The sequence below is a fragment of the Mesocricetus auratus genome, unplaced genomic scaffold (genome assembly GCF_017639785.1).
Source record: "Mesocricetus auratus isolate SY011 unplaced genomic scaffold, BCM_Maur_2.0 Super-Scaffold_100022, whole genome shotgun sequence".
Lineage (NCBI taxonomy): Eukaryota > Metazoa > Chordata > Mammalia > Rodentia > Cricetidae > Mesocricetus > Mesocricetus auratus.
The window spans coordinates 33,830,681-33,852,633 of record NW_024429203.1 but is presented as its reverse complement, the minus strand read 5'-3'; the positions used below and the strand labels follow the sequence as shown (position 1 = coordinate 33,852,633).

The 21,953-nt window shown below is 50.0% G+C and overlaps 1 protein-coding gene and 1 long non-coding RNA gene across 9 annotated transcripts in view; one reads left to right on the top strand and one right to left on the bottom strand.

Moving 5' to 3' along the window:
* Positions 1 to 21,953, bottom strand: part of Tmem266 (transmembrane protein 266) — a 115,758-nt gene that overhangs the window by 35,128 nt on the left and 58,677 nt on the right. For 7 of the 8 annotated variants that reach the window (XM_040729942.1, XM_040729941.1, XM_040729937.1 and 4 more), the window contains 2 exons: positions 3,410 to 3,564; positions 688 to 761 (listed from right to left, as the gene is read on the bottom strand). In XM_040729942.1, the coding sequence (XP_040585876.1) occupies positions 688 to 761; positions 3,410 to 3,564 (229 nt within the window). The remainder of the gene's footprint in view (positions 1 to 687; positions 762 to 3,409; positions 3,565 to 21,953) is intronic. The other variant, XM_040729945.1, reaches the window with a different exon arrangement.
* LOC110340789 lies at positions 18,222 to 19,439 on the top strand. The gene is made up of 2 exons (XR_005870300.1): positions 18,222 to 18,292; positions 18,946 to 19,439. It is a non-coding gene; the product is annotated as an uncharacterized LOC110340789 (long non-coding RNA).

Here is a 21,953-nt window from a genome sequence, read left to right as displayed (position 1 = left end):
CAGTATCACTGATGGCATGGGGACTACCCGAGAGCTGTCACTCCCCATGTAAAAATTAAGGCATGCCCTGGTATCAAATAGCCCAGTAGCCACGTGGGCCTGCTCTATTCCCACACTAAATCCAGGGGCGAGGCGACTCCAGTTAGCTTTTCAGACATTGATTTTAGCCATCAACTCCAGCAGTATCAGGAAACATTTGTTGGAGGCAGTGTTTCAGAAGCATAGCCCTCTGTGTCCCAGGGACACCTGCCAGCTGGAACTCCATCCTTCTACAGGATTTGGTCAGGACCACTGCCTTGGCCCCGAGGCAAGCAAATACGAATTGCTTCTGCATCTGGTTTTCAGGGGCCTTGCCTCCTGTGTACTCGCCACTGGCCGCACCAGCAACTTCTGCTGTGTCATGCCCTGTCTCACCCTCACAAACCTATTACCCGGATGTTTCCTGGAAACCCCTGCACATGTTCTGGATCCTGGATCACCCGCATAGGACAAATCTCTCTGGCAGGGTTTGTCACTGTCCTGCATGTCCGTCTGTGAACATTCCTCGTGTTGTATCCTACGGTGAAATTCAGCCTCGGGGGATAGCTGAGGGTCTGACTCTAGAAAATGTATAGTGAAATGAAATCCAGGTTCCCTGGAATGAGTCACCCCAAAGAGGAGATGCCAAGGCTTGAATCTTTTACCTACCTCTGAGAAGAACACAGAGAGAATGACCAGACTGATCCAGTGAATGACCCCGGCAAACTGGGAAGCACTGGAAACTGCAATGAACACAGCGAAGTCTGGTTTAGGAGCACAGAATTGAATCCATCAGTCTGGGGGGCTTTGTGACATGGAAACAGTCTGCTGGGAACCCCTGGGTGCTTGTAGAAACCTTTGGATCTGTTAGAAACTGCACTAAAGAGCAAGAGCAGCTATAGCCAGTGGTCATGTGGAGGTGGTGGGAGCATTGTGACCCAAATGCTCGTCTCCTCAAAGGCCATCTCCACTGATCCCTCCTGCTCACTGCTGTCGCCCTTTGTGCTATACCAGACCCAGGGAAGGAGGGGTCATGACCACAGCAGAGTTGTGGACCTGAGTGGGCAGCTTCAAGATCTGCCACACGCCATCCCCATAGCTCGGTGTGTGGGGCTGCGAGTAAGGCCCTCTGCCCTTCCATTCTGAGTTTGCAACAGTGGGGATGGAGGTGACAGCGGCATGCTTTGGAAGGATGGCTGGAGCCATGCCTGGCAGGGCAAACTGACAGGAGAAGGCAACAGAGTCAGCAGACAAAGGTCCGTTCCGGGTCCACAAGGGCGAGGCCGGCACTGCCGACTCCTTGCTCCGTCTTTAGCTAGCCAGCCGTTCTAAGGGACAGGACACCACAAACAGCCTCCACACACCAGCAGGTCCCAGTTTATGTGCTACTGAGGCTAGAAGCAGGGTGCTGGGGTTCAGGACAATGGTGGGGTGACGCTGGAAGAAAGAGAGCAGAGTGGCCCCCACAGGGAAACTTCTGGATGGATTAGGGGAGCTTTGAGGGCAGGAGGTAGGGGTGCTGTGGCAAACAAGCCATGCTGGCTCCCTGGAGGGCCTGTTCAAGTTGCTCAAGTTCCCCTGGGGTCAAAGAAAGACAGTGTCTTTTAGTAGGGCTGGCTTTCCCTGTGTTCTGGAATGGGTAAACATGTGGTCTTCGTGCAAATCCAAGAGGAAGGTTGCAATAGTGGGTTCCAGGAAGGAGACACATGGGTCCCCTGGCTCAGGGCCAGTGTGACCCCCAAAGGATGAGCCCTGGGGACACCAGGAATTCCTCTTCGTTCTGAGCCATGTGAATACCGGTGGGAACCAAGAGGCTGAGGCCTGTGTGACTCTGAAGACCTCAGATGATTCTGGAAACATAAAATCTCCCCCCATTATTTCTCAAATGAATTCCTGTGCCTTTTTTACGGTTTGCTTTAGAAGAGCAATAAATCTCGGATTGTGCGTTTTATGGAATTTAAGATGCCTTTTATGAGCTGCTATTGGATCTCCCACCAAAATCAATCTCCTGGATACTTAATTTTAAGCAAAATTCCAGTGTCGGCTGGGTTCTCAGCTCTACCCGATGCCTCATCACAACCCGAGAAGCCCAGGGCTCCAGTACAACCCACCATAGGAAAAGAAGGGCTCCGTTATGGTCAGGTCTCATAAAACACAGACAGTCTGGATGCGAGGAGGGAAAGCCTACAGCATGGTTTAATTGAAGACAGGTTGAGTGTAAAACCAGTACTGGGCACTTAATGCCGGGAGATACTTTAATTGGAACCAAGGGGCCACCAGCTACATAAAACCCAACTAGGCTTATCAGACAAAAGCAATTCTGTGCTCTCCCAGAGAGCAGACAAGGCTGGTGTGTCTTGGAGGGAACCCCTGAGCATAGCAGATCCAGTAAAGGATTTGGGGTGTTTGAGAAAACAAGAGAACAAAATGGGTTTGGGGGTGGCTGAAGCTCTTGTCTCGGATTCTGCCAATGGTGGAAAATGAAATCTCTCTCTGTAATTCCACTTTTAAAGTACTTGCACTTGAATGGTCCACCTCCAGGATCAGGAAAGGTGTGTGGAGACTTTTCCATAAGGGATTTGCTCATCTACAGGCAAGGGCCAGACATGTGGGCCTCTGGCTCTCTGGTGCACCAAGCAGGGGTTTCCAAGGGTGGAGACAGAAAGCTGGCCTCCCCTCTGACAGCCACAGAGCATCAGAAGAAGCCGAGCGTCCTGGTGCCACAGGCATCAAAACTGCTGCCATCTTGAGGCTGGAAGGAATCCCCGAAGGAAGGAGAGTGGCCAAACAGCCAACAGCCTGGAGGCTTGGCTCCTCCTGCTCGGCTCCTCTGACCTGGGTGAGCCTCCAATTCCCACAAACTTTACTTTGTCTGCAAAATGGGGTCCTGTCCTCTCAGTCCTGTCCACTACATGGTTGCTGGTGTAGGTGGGAAAAGGCTTTCCGAAGCTATCAGGACAAATGTGAATGACACGGCCCACTTGAGGCTGCCACACACCAGCACTGCAGCTACTGCCTAGTTACTACAAGTGATCGACTTCCCAAGACAGAACTGTTTAAGCCAGAAAAATAATTCACCCTGGAGAATTCCAAATTAGAACAATAAGAAGAAAAGATGTACACAGGGGTCCCCAACTTTTGTTTTTGTCTCATCAGTTTCTGATCAAGGAATGTTAGGGAGGGGACTGAAGAGGCCACAATGGACAGAAGAGGACAAAGTGGTGTCGATGGTGACAGAGAAGCTGCCATGGGCTCCCTCCCCATGGGCTGTTGTGGGGCCAGCAGCTTGGCGGAGGCACAGGCTGGGGGACGATCCCAGTCTGCAGGTTGGGGACCCCTGAGGGGTGCAGATGCACAGTGAATATTGACATGTATCTCTCTTGCTACTCACACTGGAGAAGCTTCATATCTATTAGAAGTTCCAGGGTCAGGAGAATCACCACCAATATTACACAGGCTACCAGGAAACTGTTGAGACTTGCACTGAGCAAAAATACCTGCCACACGGCTGCCCTCTTCCCACAGCATGGCTTCAGCCAGTTAGACCTGAAGGAACAAAAGCAAGAAGAGGGTCTGAGGGGAGATCCTGACCATAGCCTTGCCTCAAATCAACCAGCCTGGCTCCCCCTGGGCTGCTGTTTTGTTTCCTTGGCCATGCTGGGGATGGGGGCAGGGCCTTGCGAAGCTAAGCAAGCACACCACCACTGGGCTGCAACTGCAGCTCAGTGTCACTGGAGATATGCTTAGTCAAGGGACACAGCTGGTTTACAGGCTGACACTGTAAACTTACAGGAACTCTCTGGGATTCAATCTTCTCAGCTTGGAAATGGGTGTGAAACTCACACTCCATAGGTGAGTCAAACTTGCCTAGGTGGCAAGAGCTATTGGACAAGCCTGCTGTCACTGCATTTCTAATGTCTCGGAACTCAGCTCATGTGCTGGCATTTGGGGAAATCTCTGTTTATACTCAACAAATATGCTGAGGCACTCAGAGGATGGAACCAGACCTTTTTCAACCAGAAAGGGAAGCGCTGGATTAGATCCCTGCTTATCAGAGTGGATTCTCTAGACACTGGTTCTATGGAGGGTTAATAGCTGTTACTGATCCCCCCTAAAATTTTCTATAATTGGGTTTTGGAAAACTGGATCAAAGTCCAGTGGTCATTTATTTGTGGGACATCCCAGTCCCCTTACCGCACTGCTATGCCTCACTGTGCTGCACACGGATGCCATCTGTGTTTACCAAACTGGTTAGGCCAGAACTTCTCTCGTCACAGAGTATCAGGTGGGACTCACACTCTGTGTATGGCTGTGTATACGGAGGCATTTATAGGGGAGAGGAGGCCTCTGAGGATAGACTCTTCTGAATAGGTTGGGAGTGGGCAGGAGGCCACAGGACCTCAGAGCAACTAAGCATCTTAGAGTACTAGTTCCCTTCCCCTGGGGAACGCAAGAGGGGGACCCTTTGCTGGCACTGTGAGGCTGGGGTGCTGCACTCAAACCTCACTGCTTGGGTTGTTTATGACCTGTCCCTGCCTGCCCATCTGTTTCTAGTGGGGATTGCGCATCCTAAAGGGTCTGCCCCATTGCCCTGGGATCATGTGCAAAGGTATCAGGTCACTCTGGGACTCTGCTTCCCCATTTTGAAAGTAAAGAATAGTATTTTTAACTTGTAGAGTTGTTGGAAGCTAAAGGAAAGAATATATCTGACCTGAAAACACAGTGTGGCTGAAATGACATGATGGTGGTGATGATGATGACACTGGTGATGACAATACTGAGGGTGATGACGATGATGATGACAATACTGAGGGTGATGACAATACTGAGGGTGGTGATGATGACAATACTGATGATGACAATGATGATGATGACAATACTGAGGGTGATGACAATACTGAGGGTGGTGATGATGACAATACTGATGATGACAATGATGATGACAATGATGATGGTGATGACAATACTGAGGGTGATGGTGATGACAATACTGAGGGTGGTGATGATGACAATACTGATGATGACAATGATGATGATGACAATGATGATGATGACAATACTGAGGGTGATGACGATGACAATACTGAGGGTGATGACGATGACAATACTGAGGGTGATGACAATACTGAGGGTAATGGTGATGACAATACTGAGGGTGGTGATGATGATGATGACAATACTGAGGGTGGTGATGATGACAATACTGAGGGTGATGACAATACTGAGGGTAATGGTGATGACAATACTGAGGGTGGTGATGATGATGATGACAATACTGAGGGTGGTGATGATGACAATACTGAGGGTGGTGATGATATTGATGGTCACAATAATATCTGATGGCCCAAATGCTCGACCATCACCACATCTTCCTCTCCAGAGGGAGTCAGTCTGCTACAACCTGTTGCAAGGAGGACCAGTGTCTTCCTCCTGAAGACTTGGGTGTCAACAGGATGGGAAGGCAGCTCTGCTTTTTAGCGCTTTCTGAAAGAATGGTGTGGACACTTTGGGATGCCAACATCTTCCTCATGGTTCATTCAGAGAAAGCTTGAATGCCAGAGGTGACAGCCTTGAAGAAACCTGGCAGGAAACTGGGTTTGCCCAAGTCTCTCTAGATATTTCTAATACTTATGGGAATGCTGACGGTCTCTGTCCTTGGCTCAGTGGTGATGCAAAGACCAGATATGGTCCCCTCATGAAGCAGGCTCCTGAAAGAGATGCTTAGAGACCTGAACCGGTGATGGAGAAAGCTAAGCAGGTCACCTTGGATGGGGGAAGAAGGGTTGACATGAGTTCCTACAAAGGCCAAGAGGGTGGAGCGAGGGGGACGAGACTGTCTGGGTCAGAGGAGAAGGCTTCTCTTTAAGGGACAAATGGAAAACAGCTACAAAGCCCAGTGGGAGATAAATCACAAAGACCAACAACGGGATCTTTGTGGTCCCTTGCAGGTGAAACTTCAAACGCATGGGTTGACACACTTGTCATTTTTCTTGCGTGCTCTCCCACAGGTCAATCCAAACAGAAGCCATATGGAACTTGGCAGGGTTGCTAGTTAAAGTCAAATTTCAGATAAACAACAAACAACTTCCTAACACAGGAATGCCCCAGATATTGCACAGAAGGTACCTTACTAAAAACTACACCATTCCAACCTCTCAGGGCCTTAGGTGTTGCTATCTGCTAGGCCTGGCAAACTCCTAGTGAGAGTGGCTGTGATTTAGCCCGAGAAATGCACAGACAAAGAGGCCATATTAGTATTTGAAAAAGCAACCTTCTTAGGAGCCCAAGGTTGATTTTCTCAGTTGTACTCGGAGAGGGTAAACAAAAGAGCCCTAGCACCCAGGAGAAGTACTTTATGAGTGATAAATATTCTTTTCTTGAGACTGCATGACCCTGGCACACCTCCAGCAGCCAGGGAAATCTAGAGGAAAACCCATGAGGCCAGCTGTCATCACGAGAGGCAGAGGGAAGTACTCGACTATGAAGCCTCTAGCATGTACTCATGGACAGCCTGTTCCCTTGTTCTTGGTGGCCCCCAGAAGTGGAAGGCTACAGCCCACGGGAGCCACGTCTGCAAATGGCTTTCATGCACACAACACTCTTGGCTGTTAAGAACTGTACCAGCCGGGCGATGGTGGTGCACGCCTTTAATCCCAGCACTCGGGAGGCAGAGGCAGGCGGATCTCTGTGAGTTCGAGATCAGCCTGGTCTACAAGAGCGAGTTCCAGGACAGCCTCCAAAGCCACAGAGAAACCTTGTCTTGAAAAACAAAGCAAAACCACTCTGTCGTCCTGCCCTCCTCACCCTTCCACCTTGTCTGTTCCCTACTTTTCTCACGTGACCCTCCTATCTCCCCTTCTGCCTGGCCCTATTTGCATCACCCAACCCCTCTCAGTTTGTGCCCAGCCTTCAACCTGGCACGTGCGGAAGCTGTGCCCTTCCAATGGCATGCTTTCTTTTCCAGGGCACAAAGACACCCCAGCTCCAGCCACACAACTATTAGTGACCGCTAACACTGGTGCCATTTCATGGTCACTTGAAATGGGAGTCAAGCCGCTTTGGAAGCTATAAATAAAGCGGACAGCTGGGAAGACTGTTGGCCCTGGGTGACATCCAGTGGTGAGCAGGAGGCTTCACCCTGGTGGTCGGTGGAAGCAGCTGGGCGTCCTCCTGCCTCCCACCTTGTATACATCTGATGGGCATGACATGCACCACCCTGAGAGCCTGCTGCTCCTTCTGCCCCAGAGGAGAGCCCCCACACAGACGGAAGGGAAAGGACCTGAGTGATGTTCAGGGAGGCCGCTTCATGCTGCTGTTTAAGTGTAAAAATGCTGGTTTGGCTTTGGAAAGAGATGTGGGCAGGAGTCTCCTGCGATCTGAGGCTAGCCTGAGCGGGGGGGGGGGGACCAGATGGAAGGATACAGACGGCTGGGGCAGATCTGGATGTCAAAGGATGCTGTGCCACCAGCATGGACTAGGTGGGCTCTGTGTCCCAAGTCAGCAAAACTGGTTACATTGTATTGGGAAAGAGGAACTCAAGTTATAATGTGCTCTAAGGTGACAGGGGCTTTAAACAGGGAAACCTGGAGCCGATGCAGGACTCGGGATGGTGAAGAGTTGAGCAGACAGTTAAAAACCAGGTGTTAGGGCGTACAGGGCCATCCCCGAGCCTCAGCTCACTACCCTGTGCTTGTAAGCTGGACCTGATGACTGTTTCTACCCCCTCATCAGGGGGTGGGAAAGACAGTGTTTGAGTATCCAGCTGCTGCTACCACCTGCTGTACGCAATGCTGCCCTAACTTCATGGGGCTGGAACATATAGTTGAGGAAGACTAGGGGAGGGGCTCCATATACTCAGCTATGGGAAGCCTTCATCCTGCTGGGTATATACTTTCTGGCACAACCTTTAGGGTGAGGAGCACCCACACTCCAATAGATACCCCCAAACCCCACAGCACTTGCAAAGCCAAGCCTACCGGGTCCTGTATTTCTACTTCTGTGGCAGCTTAGCTGTGCCCAGCCAGAGCTTGGCCCTCAGCTACCAGCCCCTCCTCTACATCAGCGTAGGGGTGTCCCCTGGCTGCACAAGGATGTGGTATTTGTATCACAGATGACCCCACAATGCATAGCAGGGACTTACACTGACAAAGGAAAGGACCCACTGTGGATGGATGTGTCAGAGGCCTGGGGGCTGGGATCTGATCCAGGTCACAGGCTGTTGTAAAGCCCAAGGTTCAAAGTCATACTCCTCCCTCCTTATTAAGACACCACTTCTGGGTTAGGACTGTGGTCTAACGTCCTGGGGGTGATCCCAAGGTGTAGTCCCACTGGCCTCTTTGTATTCATCACCTGGGCACCCACAGAGTTATGGAAGCTATGTCCCCCTCAACACCCACTGCATTTCAGTGAGCACCCAGGCGATGTGGTCGAGAATGTTCTTCCAGATGACAAGTATTATGGAGGATGACAGGGTGTGGTGAAGGAAGCTTGGGAACAGGGCAGAGATAACAGTGACAGTAAGAAGGGCCACTTGCCTGTGGCTCGGTTTTGGACAAGAGAGACCTGGACAGGGCTGTATAACCCTGGGCAGGGCTCTCCAGTGGGAATGGGAACCGTGGCGCTAAACCTGCAGGTTCCTGGCTGGTCCCAGGTTTAGAGTCCTGATCGGCTGGTAACACTTCCTGTGAAATGTAAGTGGCTCAGGCATTGCAAGTAGAGTATGTGTTCGTAATAAAAGGAGGAAGTATTTCCCGTTTCTGAAGATCCCAGCTCCGTTAACTAAAGAACCTACTGGGCTGAAGCTGCAAGAACACAGACTGAGAAAAATTGCTTTCTGGTGCCTTCAGTGCAATAAGCCCCGGGGTGGTGTCATTTCTAGAGTTGCCACCAGAGGGCAGGCGTGCCTCAATTTCCCAAGGTGTGCTACAAAAGTCAGGGGCAGCTCTGGGGAGGGTTTGGGCTGCCCAAATCACAAATACCAACAGATGGGACTGCTGGCAGGTGGTATTCCAGAGAAGTTCCGGCACCCCCTCCTGAGGCCTCAGAGGAATCCGGGGGTGGAAAGCAGGTGAAAGCCTGTGCGGCTTCTGCTTTATATTCTTAGTTGTTTGGGTAACAATTTGAGAGAATAAATTCTCGAATATGAAAATGAACTTTGGCAAACCCCCAAAGGCTCTTTTATGGGAGGTAAGGCCATAGGATTGGCCTGGAAGGCAGGCTGGCAGTGTTCCAAGCTTGACACCAAAACAGCCCCATCGTAAAGGTGACATAGCTTGCTCCTCCAGGGCCAAGTCTCGTCCACCCCACAACTCACTGTGTGCTTAAGCAGTGGGAGGAGAGTGCGGGATGCGGGCAGAGGAACCTGTATGCCTTCTCCTGGTAGAACCCGTGGAGACGGTGGAGAACTCTGTGGTCTTAACAGACGCTCCTCAGGCAGCAGAAGGACTGATTTCCCCTGGGATGACCAGGCCAGAGGACCTTGTGAGTCCCACATTGAGATCGCCATTCATCACCAAGTGCCCAAAGAGACAAAATGAGGCGGGGTCTGGATAAGTTCAGAAGCCAATTGGTAGCAACAGTTGAGATGAAGCCTAGAACGCCAGCCTCCCCAGCCAGCCCGGGCCTGAAGGAGGGCTTCTCACCGGTGGGGCGAAGAGGAAAGCAATGCTGGCATCCCCCAAGTATGCACAAAACCACAACGCTGCACACCAGGTGTCAAGAGCTGCAGACTCCTTGTGGAGGATCATTGAGGGAGACCTGGGTGGCCCACTCCCCTGCCTAGCTTCTGAAACTGCGAACCGGAACCTCATATAGGGGATCATTGTGCTTGTTAGAATTTTAGTCTAACGCCAGCTGGGGTCATCTGGGAAGAGGGAACCTTAATTGAGAAAATTCTTCGATAAGACTGACCTGTAGGCAAGTTTGGAAGGGCATTTTCTTGATTAATATGAATTAAGAATTAATTAATATGAATTAATATGATTTTTTTTGTTATTTTTGAGGCAGGATTTCTCTGTGTAGCTTTTTAGACCAGACTGGCCTCAAATTCACAGAGATCCACCTGCCTCTTTCGAGCGCTGGGATTAAAGGTGTGCGCCACCAACGCCCGGCCAAACTAATATGATTAATGAATAGCAGCCCACTATGGGGGATGGCACCCCTGGACAGGTGGTTTTGTGTTGTATTAAAACGAAAAACAAATAAAAAGCCAGCTGAGCCACTGAGGGGAACAAACCAGTAGGCAGCATTTCTCCATGGCTCTGTTTCAGCTCCTGCATCAGGTTCCTTCCCTGAGTTCCTGCTTTGGCTTGTCTTGATTACCAACCCTAACCTGTAAGATGGAATGAGCCCTTTCATCCCCAAGTTGCTTCTGCTCATGGTGTGTGTAACAGCAACAGAGAACAAACTGGGACAGTCATAACTGAATGCCTCCTGAGATGGCCTTGGCAGTTAGATTCCCCAACAAACCTTTCTTTCTACCATGGGGCAGACTAGTTCAGTGGTTTCTCTGCATCACCACTTAGTGAGGGTGATGAAAAATCTGACGATAGTTAAAGGTTTCTGAACACAAGGTTCATGGGGCTGGGAAGGTGGTCCGGTGTAGAGTGCCTGCCATATAAGCATGAGGACTCGAGTTCGATCCCTAACACCCACGTAAAAAGCCAGCCAGGCAGAGACAGGCAGCTTCCTGGGGCCTGCTGGCCCATGCCTCATCTAGTGAGCCCAGGTACAGTGAGAGACCCTGTTTTGAAATGTGAGTAGGAGAATGACTAAGGAAAATGCCTGACATTGAGCTCTGGCCTCCACTTGTGTGTGAACACCCTTTAAAAAACACGGAAGGGTCGATAGGGGGCTGGGGCCAGTTCAGTAGAGAAAACACTTGCTTCCGAATGTGTGAAGCCCTAGGTTCAGTCCCTGGAACCACACCCACAAATATCAAACGTGTAACAGTCATGTTGCCTCACCCATCCTCACCCTGCAGCCTTGGATCTGAACACATGCTGTCACCATCATGCAATACCAACAGTCACTTCCCAAAACACCTAGGCTTGGCACGAGACAACGAGATGCTAATGAATTGCAGTGTTTCTATTCTGTAAGCAAAACTTTCTTAGTTAGAGAGACAATGGTTTAACTATGGGAAATAGAAACTGTTCATGTTTTTCTATCTTTCTTCAGTACATCATAAGTTAGTGTGTATTTAGATTGCAATATACTGGAATGTTTGGTTTTTAAAATTGCTCATTAAGATGCTGACACATTTCATTTAGGAATTGTTAAAGCCCAGCACTCAAGAGCAGAGGTAGACAGATCTCTGAGAGTTTGAGGCCAGCATGGGCTGCATAGTGAGACCCTTGTCTAAAAATAAGTCATTAAAGGAATTTTGCCTTGGGATAAGGACAGTCAACTCTCCCATAATTTTAAATAGCCCTAAACACACTTCTGTCATTTTGTGCTATATACTTCTGCGAGGTGATGGTCTCAACATTGGAGATTTTTTTAAAATCCAAATATTGTTGAAGATGCTTTACCCTAGAGTATCACAGATTCTGTCACAATTTAATTCTTTCTGTAAACATAAACAGGTATGTCCATCTCACTACTATGCAAATTTGCTTTAGTCTTTCATGGAAAATTATGTGTATGCCAGAGAGTTATTTTAAATAAGTTCATTTGTGATTTATATCAGCAGATGTTTGGTTTGTGTGCCTACTTTATACTCCCATGTACCTCTGGCTGTGTAACAGGTGCTCTGTAATAAAGCACCGGCCGAGAGTGGGAAGGGTTGAGGAGCCTGACTGGCCACGTGCTCTGTTCCTGTGAAGTCACTGGCACCCTGGAAGCCGGTGGACTTGGTGGTGGCTTTGAGAGTCAGCAACATGTGCTGGTCACCCCTTTGACTTTCTTTACTGTATCCATTGCAGGCAGCTAGCACATGGTCAGAGGACATAGTGAGGTTGACAGCAATCCAACCCTCTCCTTGATCCATGCTTTGTTTTTGTTGAACAGACACCTACATGGTGCACTCTGTTGTGGAATATTAGTTAAAGAAGTGTTACATCCCTTTATGCTGTGGAACATTTGTTTAATGATGCAAAGATGTGTTGCATTCTTTTATGTTGCATTTGTTTAACTCTGTAAAGCTGTGCTACTTTGGCTGTCTAAAACGCCTGATTGGTCCAATACAGCACTGAACAGCCAATAGCTAGGCAGGAAAGGAACAGGCGTGGCTGCCAGGCAGAGAGAATAAAGGGAGAACTATAGATCTGAGAGAAGAACAAGAGGGAGGAGCAAGAAGGGAGGAGAAGATTATACCAGGGACTAGCCACCCAGCTATACAACCAGCCATGGGGTAAGAAGGAAAGAAAGGAATAAAGAATAGAGATGAAAGCCCAGCGGCAAAGGGTAGATGGGATAATTTAAGAAAAGCTGGCTAGAAATAAGTCCAGCTAAGGCCGGGCATTCATAAGTAAGAATAAATCTCTGAGAATTTATTTGGGAGCTGAGTAATAGGCCTCCAAAGAACAAGCAGTAAAAACATACGAGACAGCAAAAACTATGATACTCTGTGCACCAGGAGCTGTTCTGGACATTTAAAAGGCTAACTTATACCTGGGCATAGTGGCGCATGCCTTTAATTCCAGCATTCGGGAGGAAGAGGCAAGTGGATCTCTGCACAAGTATGAGGCCAGTCTGGTCTACAGGATGTGTTCTAGGACAGCCAGAGCTACACAGTGAAATCCTGTCTCAAAAACAAACACACAAATAAATACGTGGTGGGGAGAAGGACCTACTTGGCTTTGGTGGCAATTAATATATAATCCCAATGGCATGTTGACTAAACCCCAGGCCAGTCTTTTGGGCCTCAGATTGTTAATCTGAAAAAAAAATGATCCCGGCCTTTATAGAAGTGTTTGGAGGATCTGAAATATTAAAAATGGTACAAATGAAGCTAGCATGTGTCAGGACAATGATGGTTTCTATTCATGCATTAGCAGGTGGGTCATCTGACTCTGGGAAGTGATGGGATACATAGCGTATTTCCATATCTAGGCACTGGACAGGGTCTTGGGCACATTGGAGGAGGGGAGCCTTCATCTCCACAGAGTCTGGAAGCTTGTACATGAACTCTGACGTGCAGTGGGCCCCTCAGCCCAGGACCACTCCAGAGAGAAAAACAGGAGAGGGAGATGAGCGCAGCTAAGCATGACTTTGTCCTGTGAGAACCATCAATCCAGTGCCACAGGGACACCCTTTCGTGGAACATCTGAGGTGGCTGGAGCCTCATTCCCTCCCCGGGCGAGTCAGTTCAGGAGCAGGAGCAGTCGAGCTTTGCCCCTTTGCCTGATTCCAGGAGGCAAGCCGTGGCAGCACACACTATCCTGGAGCACACACGCACCGGAGCAAACACGCACGCATGCGTGCACGCTTCACAAAACAAACACTCAGGCTGGATGGAGAGGCTCCTTTGGGGAAATGAGTACAGTTTCAGTTTCCATGTGTGCAGCTTCCGTTCTGTAGTAAGAGATACTACAGGTTAGCGAGCGCAGTTGCCCTGGGAGAAGTAGGAGGCTGTGTGCCACTGGGGTCGTTAGAGACTAGCATGTGTTCATCCCCAAATCTTCCATCTCTTGAGTCCTCAGAGGTATCAACTCTGGGAGAGGCCACAGGGGGTGGGTAGGCAGGAGCTGTCATTCTGCTCGGCACTGTTCCCTTAGAAGACTAACGATGTGGCTCACACATCTCTGAAGAGTTAACAGGCAGGAAGGATGTGGTCAAGTGGTCTACTTGGCAAGGGCTCCAAGTTGACCCAGAGAAGGGAATAGGGTGCTGTGGGACTAAGGGCTCTCTTCTGCCCAGAGACCCCTCAATTCTGAGAGCTGACCACAAATCTAAGGACTTCCTTTTGTTAGTCTCTGCGACTAGGGTTTCTAGATGAGGCCAGCTCCCTGACCCTGTGGGAAGAAGCTAGCTACAGTTTCAGGTACAACTTCTCTCATCCTGTCCCTCTGGGTTAACAAGAGTTTAGTATATTCTAGGTTGGCCGTGTTCCCCTTTTTCTTCTTTGGTCAAATTCTGGATCCTGGATGTCTCCTCATGACCGGGGCTCACATGTTGGAAACCATAAACCCAGGCTCCCTTTGCTTCCTGCACCCAGCCTGAGGGTGCAAACCTTCCTCCCTCCAGCTTGAGCTCACTCCCAGAGGCACTCTGCTGCCATCTTGTGGTCCCCAAAAGCTGTACACCATGTATGTTGTGAGTAGGTAGGGGGTGGGTGAATACTTTAATAATGTACCTGTGAATTGATTGCTTAATCCATTAAAAATGAGGGGCTCCTGAACTCCTCCATAGGAAAATGATATTGCCTATGATTAATACATTGTGTATCCTAAATAAAGATCTCTTTGATAATTGGATCCTAGAGAATCCTTGTGAAACCTGAAGAAGGGTGGTATTTTACTGTAGGCAAATCTCACTGGCATCAAGAAAGTAAGGCAAAGAGTCTCAATCTTTCTCTTTCATTCCTTCCCTCTCTCCCATCTTCCTGTCCTTCCATAAATCATGACACAGAATCCCTAGGTTTCACACCTGCATGGTCACGGCTAGGGTGAATGAACACTTCTAAATTTTTACTAAGGAAAGTTGGAATGCTCTGAGGTAAATCTGATCTCTTTCTTTTAGGTTGATTTTGTGGAGAGACTGCTTGGAGGCAGACCAGCTACAGCTTAGCTGTGGGTATAGGAATGCTGTCCCCTCCCTGTCTTTGGTCTCCCTCAACTCCATGTAGATCAGCTGACATCACCCTCTAGGGGAACTGGGTTTTCTCATACCATCTTATTGTGCACCCATTCACTCACTCACTTGGTCATTCAAGTTATTCCTTTATTCTGTTAGCCTGCCCTCTATCTCAGTTGATCTGGTCCTTGCTGGAGAGAACTTCCTGGCCAAGGGCTGGGGTTAGATGTGGAAAGAGTAGAGCCTGAGGTTGTCCAAGGCTGTGTGACAAAGAGGGAGTGGGTGACGATTTTACTTACAAATAGTATATCCGGGAATCTATTGCTTTCCTGATCATTGACAACACGGAGGGAGGGGGCTGTGGGAGCATGGGGGTGGGGACAGGAGATTTCTGGAGAATGTGTCCTTCAGGTATTCTGCAAAGAGGCTATTTTGGGCTGTGTCTTAATTGCCCCACTCCCCCCTTCTCTTTGCCCCCAGCTATTGCTTGCTGTCATATCTAAAATTATTTCAGTCCTTATTTAGAGGTGTTTGCTATATTGGGTCTGTCTTCTTTTTCTAACCTGACATCTCAAAAAATATTCCTGTGCCCCCATTATGTTGTCTTGCTCTGACTCTAATTCTGGCAGAAATTACGTTGTTGGTGTCATCCCCCTGTAAGCTGTTTGAGACCCGCGCTTCTTCCAAGTTCCTCCTGTCTGGGAGTCCAATTATTAATGGGAAACCAGTTCTCCCTTTAACCTTTGTGTGTGTGCATGTGCGTGCGTGCGTGTGCCTGTGCGCCCATGTGTGTGTGTGTGTGTGTGTGTATGTGTGTGTGTGCACAAGGGCATGCACGTGTGTGAGTGTGTACATGCACACTGGGCATATGTGAAGGTCAGAGGCCAACTTGGCATAGCCAATTCCCCCTTTCCACTCTGGATTCTGGGGATTCACTCGGGTTGCCAGGTTCTGCAGTGAGAAGCACCTTCACCAGCTGAGCCATCTTGCCGGCCTGGAACCAGCTCTCTTGAAGCTGTGGTGTACTTGTGAGTGAGCCTCCCACACCGGCGGAGCAATTTGCCATTCAAGAGATAGGTCCAGTCGGCATAGGAGCATTCTTTGCCCTGTGACTCAATTAGGTAAGAACCGCTGGAGGCTCTAGGTTATTCTCAAGCTAATTATGGGCAGCCATTCTCACTTGCTAGATATGACTGAGAATGCATAATGACCACAGGCAGCCCCTGCACCAACTCTGAGGCCACTTTTGCATCATCAGGATGAAGTCAGTACTGTTGGAAGCAGCGATAAGGGAATCTGGTCCCTGCTGACACTAATGAGTTCTCTGGACCAATCTCAGAGCTGCCTTAGCTCTGGATTCCACATTACGGAGGCCAATGAGTTAGGTTGATTCTCTGTTACGCAGTCCATGGCAACTAGTGGTCGGTAGCCAGTCCTTGGAGGAAGAACGTGATGGAGAAACCGTAGGCAATGCAAATGTGTAGGACTCGGGAATGGCGGTGTGAGGTATGAGGGAGGAAAATCAAGCTAGTCTCACAGCATTTTGTTGTCACAGGATTTTGCAGCTGGGGCTGACACCTCTGCTCCCCTTCTCCCCCTCCCCAGACTGTGTGGATTCACAAGGAGGTTTTGTGTTATCAGTGCTCAGGGAAGGAGACCTCTGGTTGAGAGAGGAGCAGACATAGGCAGGGAAAGGAAGAGTGGGCATGGTGCCAGGGCAGCTCCTTGGTTTGCGCTGGGGACCTGGATGCAGGGAGGTGAAGGCGAGGTCAAGCAGAACTAGAACAGAGGGCGTGAGAAGCTCACGGTCAGCAGGATCCAGAGTGGGGTCAAGGGAGAAGGGAATGTCTCCTCCCTACCTAATGGAACCCACACTGGAACCCTGGACTGGCATGGCATTCCCACAGCGGGCACCTTTGGCAGGAGCAATGCCAGGACACCTTTGGCAGTAGCAATGCCATGGGTACATGGAACCGGGTCACTGGCTGCAGTGGTGTCTGTGAGTGACCGACAGACTTCAGGCAGCTGGGAAGGGAAATGGAAACACTGGTTCCTGTTGAGGTGGCAAGGGGGTTGAAGGCCACCTGAAGGGAACAGAGGTGGCCATGGCTTATTTTGGTTGCGAAGGATCAAGACCAAGCAATGTCTGTGTCCCACAGGTTTGAGTCATCTCCATTTTGAGGAAAGAGCTCTTTGGGAACATGCTGCATTTGAGGTGGCAGTAATGAGTGGGTTGTGGCTCCTCAGTCTGGACTTGAGTGCCATCACCGAAAGGCTATAAAAGAAAATGATTAGGGTATAGATGAGAACGTTTCTCCTTTCAAATACGCAGCTAACTCAGGATAAGAACACTAGATTATCCCATTGACATCTGTCAGGATTCAGAAGAATTTGGGGATCCCCATGAAGAATCCAGAAGCCACTTAAGAGTTTCAAAGGGAGATTTGGGCCAGACACATGGCTTTGATTATTACCCGTTGAAAACTTACAGAGATGGATAAAATTACCAGTGTGTAGAAAAAGGTTGTGTGTGTGTGCGTGCGTGCGTGTGCGTGCGTGCGTGTGCGTGTGCGTGTGTGCGTGCGTGTGTGCGTGTGTGCGTGCGTGCGTGTGTGTGTGCGCGTGCGCGTGCGTGCGTGCATGTGTGCGTGCGTGTGTGTGCGTGCGTGTGTGCGTGCGTGTGTGCGTGCGTGTGTGCGTGCGTGTGTGCGTGTGTGTGTGTGTGCGTGTGCGTGCGTGCGTGTGTGTGTGTGCGTGTGTGTGTGTGCGTGTGCGTGTGTGCTCCAATAGTTAAAGAGCAAGCAGATGACAACTGTTATTTGTCTGACAAAGGCTTAGAAGGCACAGTGGCAGAGGAAGATCTGTTTGTGGTGGCAGGCATGGGGATACCACGTCAAGAAGGAGACAGTGACAGAAAGTAATGTAAGGATTTCAATAGCAAGAGACGTGGGTGCCTGTGTTAGTTACTTATTGTGTCGTTGAGACACAATATTTGACAAAAGGCAGCTTTAAGAGAAGAGGCCTTGTTTTGGCTCACTAGCCATCATGGTGAGAAGCTCTGGCAGTGGGAGTCGGGACATCCGGTCACATGTGTCTGCCGTCAGGAACAGAGCCAGGGATGCTGGTACTCAGCTGGCTTCCGCCTTTCCCCTTCTTATTTGGTTTAGAACTCCAGCCCATGCGGTGGGGGCGGGGTGTCACTCACATCAAGGGTAGATCTTACCTCTTCTGCTATCTTCTCTGGGAACATCCTCACAGATACTCCCAGAGATGTGTTTCTTGGGTGAGTTTACATCCAATCAAGCTGACATCAAGACTAGGCACCACACCCTGGAGAGTAGTGTGGTGTGGCACGGGAGGGGTTGCAGCCGGTCTGCAGTAGGCTGAGGAGTGCAGCACGCGTCACTGAAGCGTGCAAGTTGTGATGGCAAACAGAAGGGAAGAGTGATGGGGGGGGCCACAGGAGTCAGGGGTGTAGAGCGGAGGTAGGGAGAGAGGAGGGCAGAACACTGGCGAGATGGGGCGGCCAGCTGACGGGGTGAGGTTTCTGAGAAGGAGGAAGGGGTGATGGGATCTGCACTCAGAAGATGAGTCCAGGCCTGGGAGGGGAGAAAGAAGAACCTGGGGATGGAGTGTGTTCCATTTGGGGCTGCTGGACTTTCGTGGGGCTGCGGGAGAGACGGTCATCTGCTGAGGGCAGGAAAGGGGCGGGGAAATAAAGGAGGCTGTGAGAAACAGCCACAGAGGACTGCCAATCAGAGCTGAGTCAGGTTGAGGTTCCATGGAGACCTCCAGTCTGAGGCAGTGCCAGCAGCCTGCTTTTCTTCTCTGAGCCCCAAGCTGCCTGACAGTAGGGCTGAATCTCATGGCAACAGACGATTTGGGCAGTGGCAGGCAAGCGTCTTTGGACAAAGGCTAGGTGATGACTGTTTTCATGATTGGAATGATTGGATATAGCGATGTCTAGGATATTCTTCAGTAAAACACACCTCTGGGTGTGCCTCTGAGGAGAAATCTCTGGGTGTGCCTCTGAGGAGAAATCTCTGGGTGTGCCTCTGAGGGTGTTTCTAGGCCTTTCTGGAGTTTTGTTACGGTAATGAAAAGGAAACACAGACTTCTCAGCAAGTCGAGGCTGGTTCCTGTGCTTGTGGCTTGTACTGAGTTACGACAATGGCCCATTTTACCTCACAGGACTCTGTGCACAAACAGGATCGCACACTTACGATCTCTCAAGCCACATCCGACCTCACGCCCTTCGCAACTCAAGCATGGTGAATAGCGAGTATTGGAGCAGACATGGGGCAAAGGAACCTTCACGCACCGTTGGCGGGAGTGTGGAACGGCACAGCTGCTGTGAACAATTGACTCTGTTTGTAGTGCTCTGAGGACTTACAGTGTGGTTGAAAAAGTGCACTTGTGGGTATGTGTATACCTCGGCAACCGGAAGGCGGGCGGGGTCTCAGGCACATCTGTCTACAGCAGCACTGTCCACTACAGGTGAAATGCAGACACCGCCCGATGTCCACGAGAGATGAGCAAAACATGCAGAATATGTAGTAATGGGATATTATTTGGGTTAAAAGAAAGGAAATGCTGGCCCCCACACATGGGTGAACTCTGAGGACAGCATTCTTATTGAAATATGCCATTGATAAAAACACAAATATAGTATGTTTTCACTGACACAAGATGCCTGGAATGGTCCTATTTAAGGAGGAAATAACATGGTGACTGCCAAAGGCTGGAGGAAGGGGGAGGGTTCACTGTATAGAGTCACTATTGGAGGAAGGGGGAGGGTTCACTGTGTATAGAGTCACTATTGGAGGGAGGGGGAAGGTTCACTGTATAGAGTCACTATTGGAGGAAGGGGGAGGGTTCACTGTATAGAGTCACTATTGGAGGAAGGGGGAGGGTTCACTGTATAGAGTCACTATTGGAGGAAGGGGGAGGGTTCACTGTGTATAGAGTCACTATTGGAGGAAGGGGGAGGGTTCACTGTATAGAGTCACTATTGGAGGAAGGGGGAGGGTTCACTGTGTATAGAGTCACTATTGGAGGAAGGGGGAGGGTTCACTGTATAGAGTCACTATTGGAAGCGCTCTGGGGACAGATGGCAGTGATAGCTGTGCAAGCAGGGATAGAGCTGCTCCCCTCTGCGACAGTGTGACCTGGCCATGCTCTTCATGCTCTAACATCAGGCTTTTAGAATTCACTCTCTAAGGTCTCCAGCCCTCACAGTCCCAGAGTATGGGACACTGTAGAGCATCCACTGCCGCCACACTCCAGAGACACACATGTAGGGCAGACGAGTCACTGCAGCTTTGCATTAGGATTCCTTAGGTCCCTTGGTTTCCTACAGAAAAGAACCATTCTCCTCTATATTGCCTCAGTGAGCAGGAAGACATCTTACAGTCAGAAGTGACTCTGAGCACTGCAAACTTGGACTTTACACTTGGATTGTGTCGCTTCAGAATGAACCAGGTTCATAATGGCGGGAAAGCCCTGGGAAATGAGCAAGACCCAAGAACAGCCTCGCTCCTTCTCTCGTGCTCTTGGGGATCCTTTACCCCCCAACCCCCCAACCCCCCCTGCTTCTGTTCCATACTGGGCTCCTCCTTCCCAGAATGCAGTCTGGCTGTCACAGGGGTCCCACTGAGGGCTCTCAGCAAATCCCTCCCCCTTTCTATTTTCACGACAAGAGCAGCATGGGGGTGGGGGTGGGGAACACACCCGAAGAGCCAAATCAAATCAAATGCCTCTGCCTTGTGAAGAGACCTAGCAGCCGACAGCCAACTCAGAACTAAATGGGCAACCTGGGGAGTGGGGTAAAAGCATCAGGGCAGGCCTGGAAACGAGGCACACCCTGTGGTGTGGTACACCTACATGCGGCACACCCACTCACTATGCAGCAACAGGACAGCTGTGGATTCTGAACCACAGCTCTTAAAGGTTTTCCTAGCAATTTCCGTGCCATTTAACTGTGAACTTAAACTGGTAGAACGGCCCAGGACAGAAGAGCCTGCCAGCATACGCTCCCGGCTATTTCCGGAGGTTGCACTACCGCATTTGACCACCAGAGAGCAGTAACACAGTGACTCTCTGGGTGCTGGGGAAAGAACCTCTCTGGCTGGGGGACTGGAGTCCACAGGACTGAACCTCACAGAGGGCAGGAGCAGTGTTATGAGCTCAGCTTTGTGTTCCTGCTGAGCACCGATGGGAGCATATGGCCCCGGTTCTGGGCCCTTCGGGACTTAGCTCAGGTTTTAAGCCACAGGGGCCCAGGGATTTTGGACGCTCAGAATCCTTCCTTCCTTTCCTTCCTTTCCTTCCTTCCTTTCCTTCCTTTCCTTCCTTTCCTTCCTTCCTTCCTTTCCTTCCTTCCTTCCTTCCTTCCTTCCTTCCTTCCTTCCTCCCTCCCTCCCTCCCTCCCTCTCTCCCTCCCTCCCTGTCATGCATGGTGTATGCATGTTTATGTGAGGGTACATGTACCTGTGTGTACACGTGGAGGTCACAGCAGTATGTCAGGTACCTTCTGTGGGTCTCTTTGCCTTTTTGCCTTAAGACAGAGTCTCTCGCTAACCAGAAGCTCACCGTTTTGGCTGAGCTGCCTGCAGTGAGCTCTCAGGGTCTGCTTTCTCTACCCCCCTGAGGTTGCGGGCACAGCTAGCCATGTAGGGCCACTTGCTGGGATTCAAGCTCACATCCCCACGCTTGCAGAACATGCACTCTCTTCCAGGACAGCATCTCCCCGGTTCCTTCAGAGAGTTTTCTATTGATTTGCCTGTCATTTTCTTCCAGGGTCCTGCTAGCTGTGTTTACAATACTTGGAAAAATTCTATTTTCAGAGAAAGCCGCTGGGGTGTCGTTTTTGCAGAGGCAGGTGTCCAGCTTCCCAGTTGTTTGGCAATTTATCTCAGGAAGGGGGTGCCCCTTCAGGAACCAAACACAGGGAATCTGAGCTCTGCAAATTTAGCTTAGCTACGGCTTTCCCTTTGCTTCTAAAATACACGCAACCCTTCCCTTTTGTGTTTAGAGCAGCCCTGCTTTCTAAAATGGTTACAGGCACCTGGGAGCATTGCCCAGAACTGGCTCTTTGGTGCTGGCCAGTGTTTACAATTCTGTGCCTAAAAGCCACAGGAAAGAACTGGAGAAAGCTTAGGTGAGAGCCAGCAGCCTAAGCTACTGTGCCATCCAAGGTT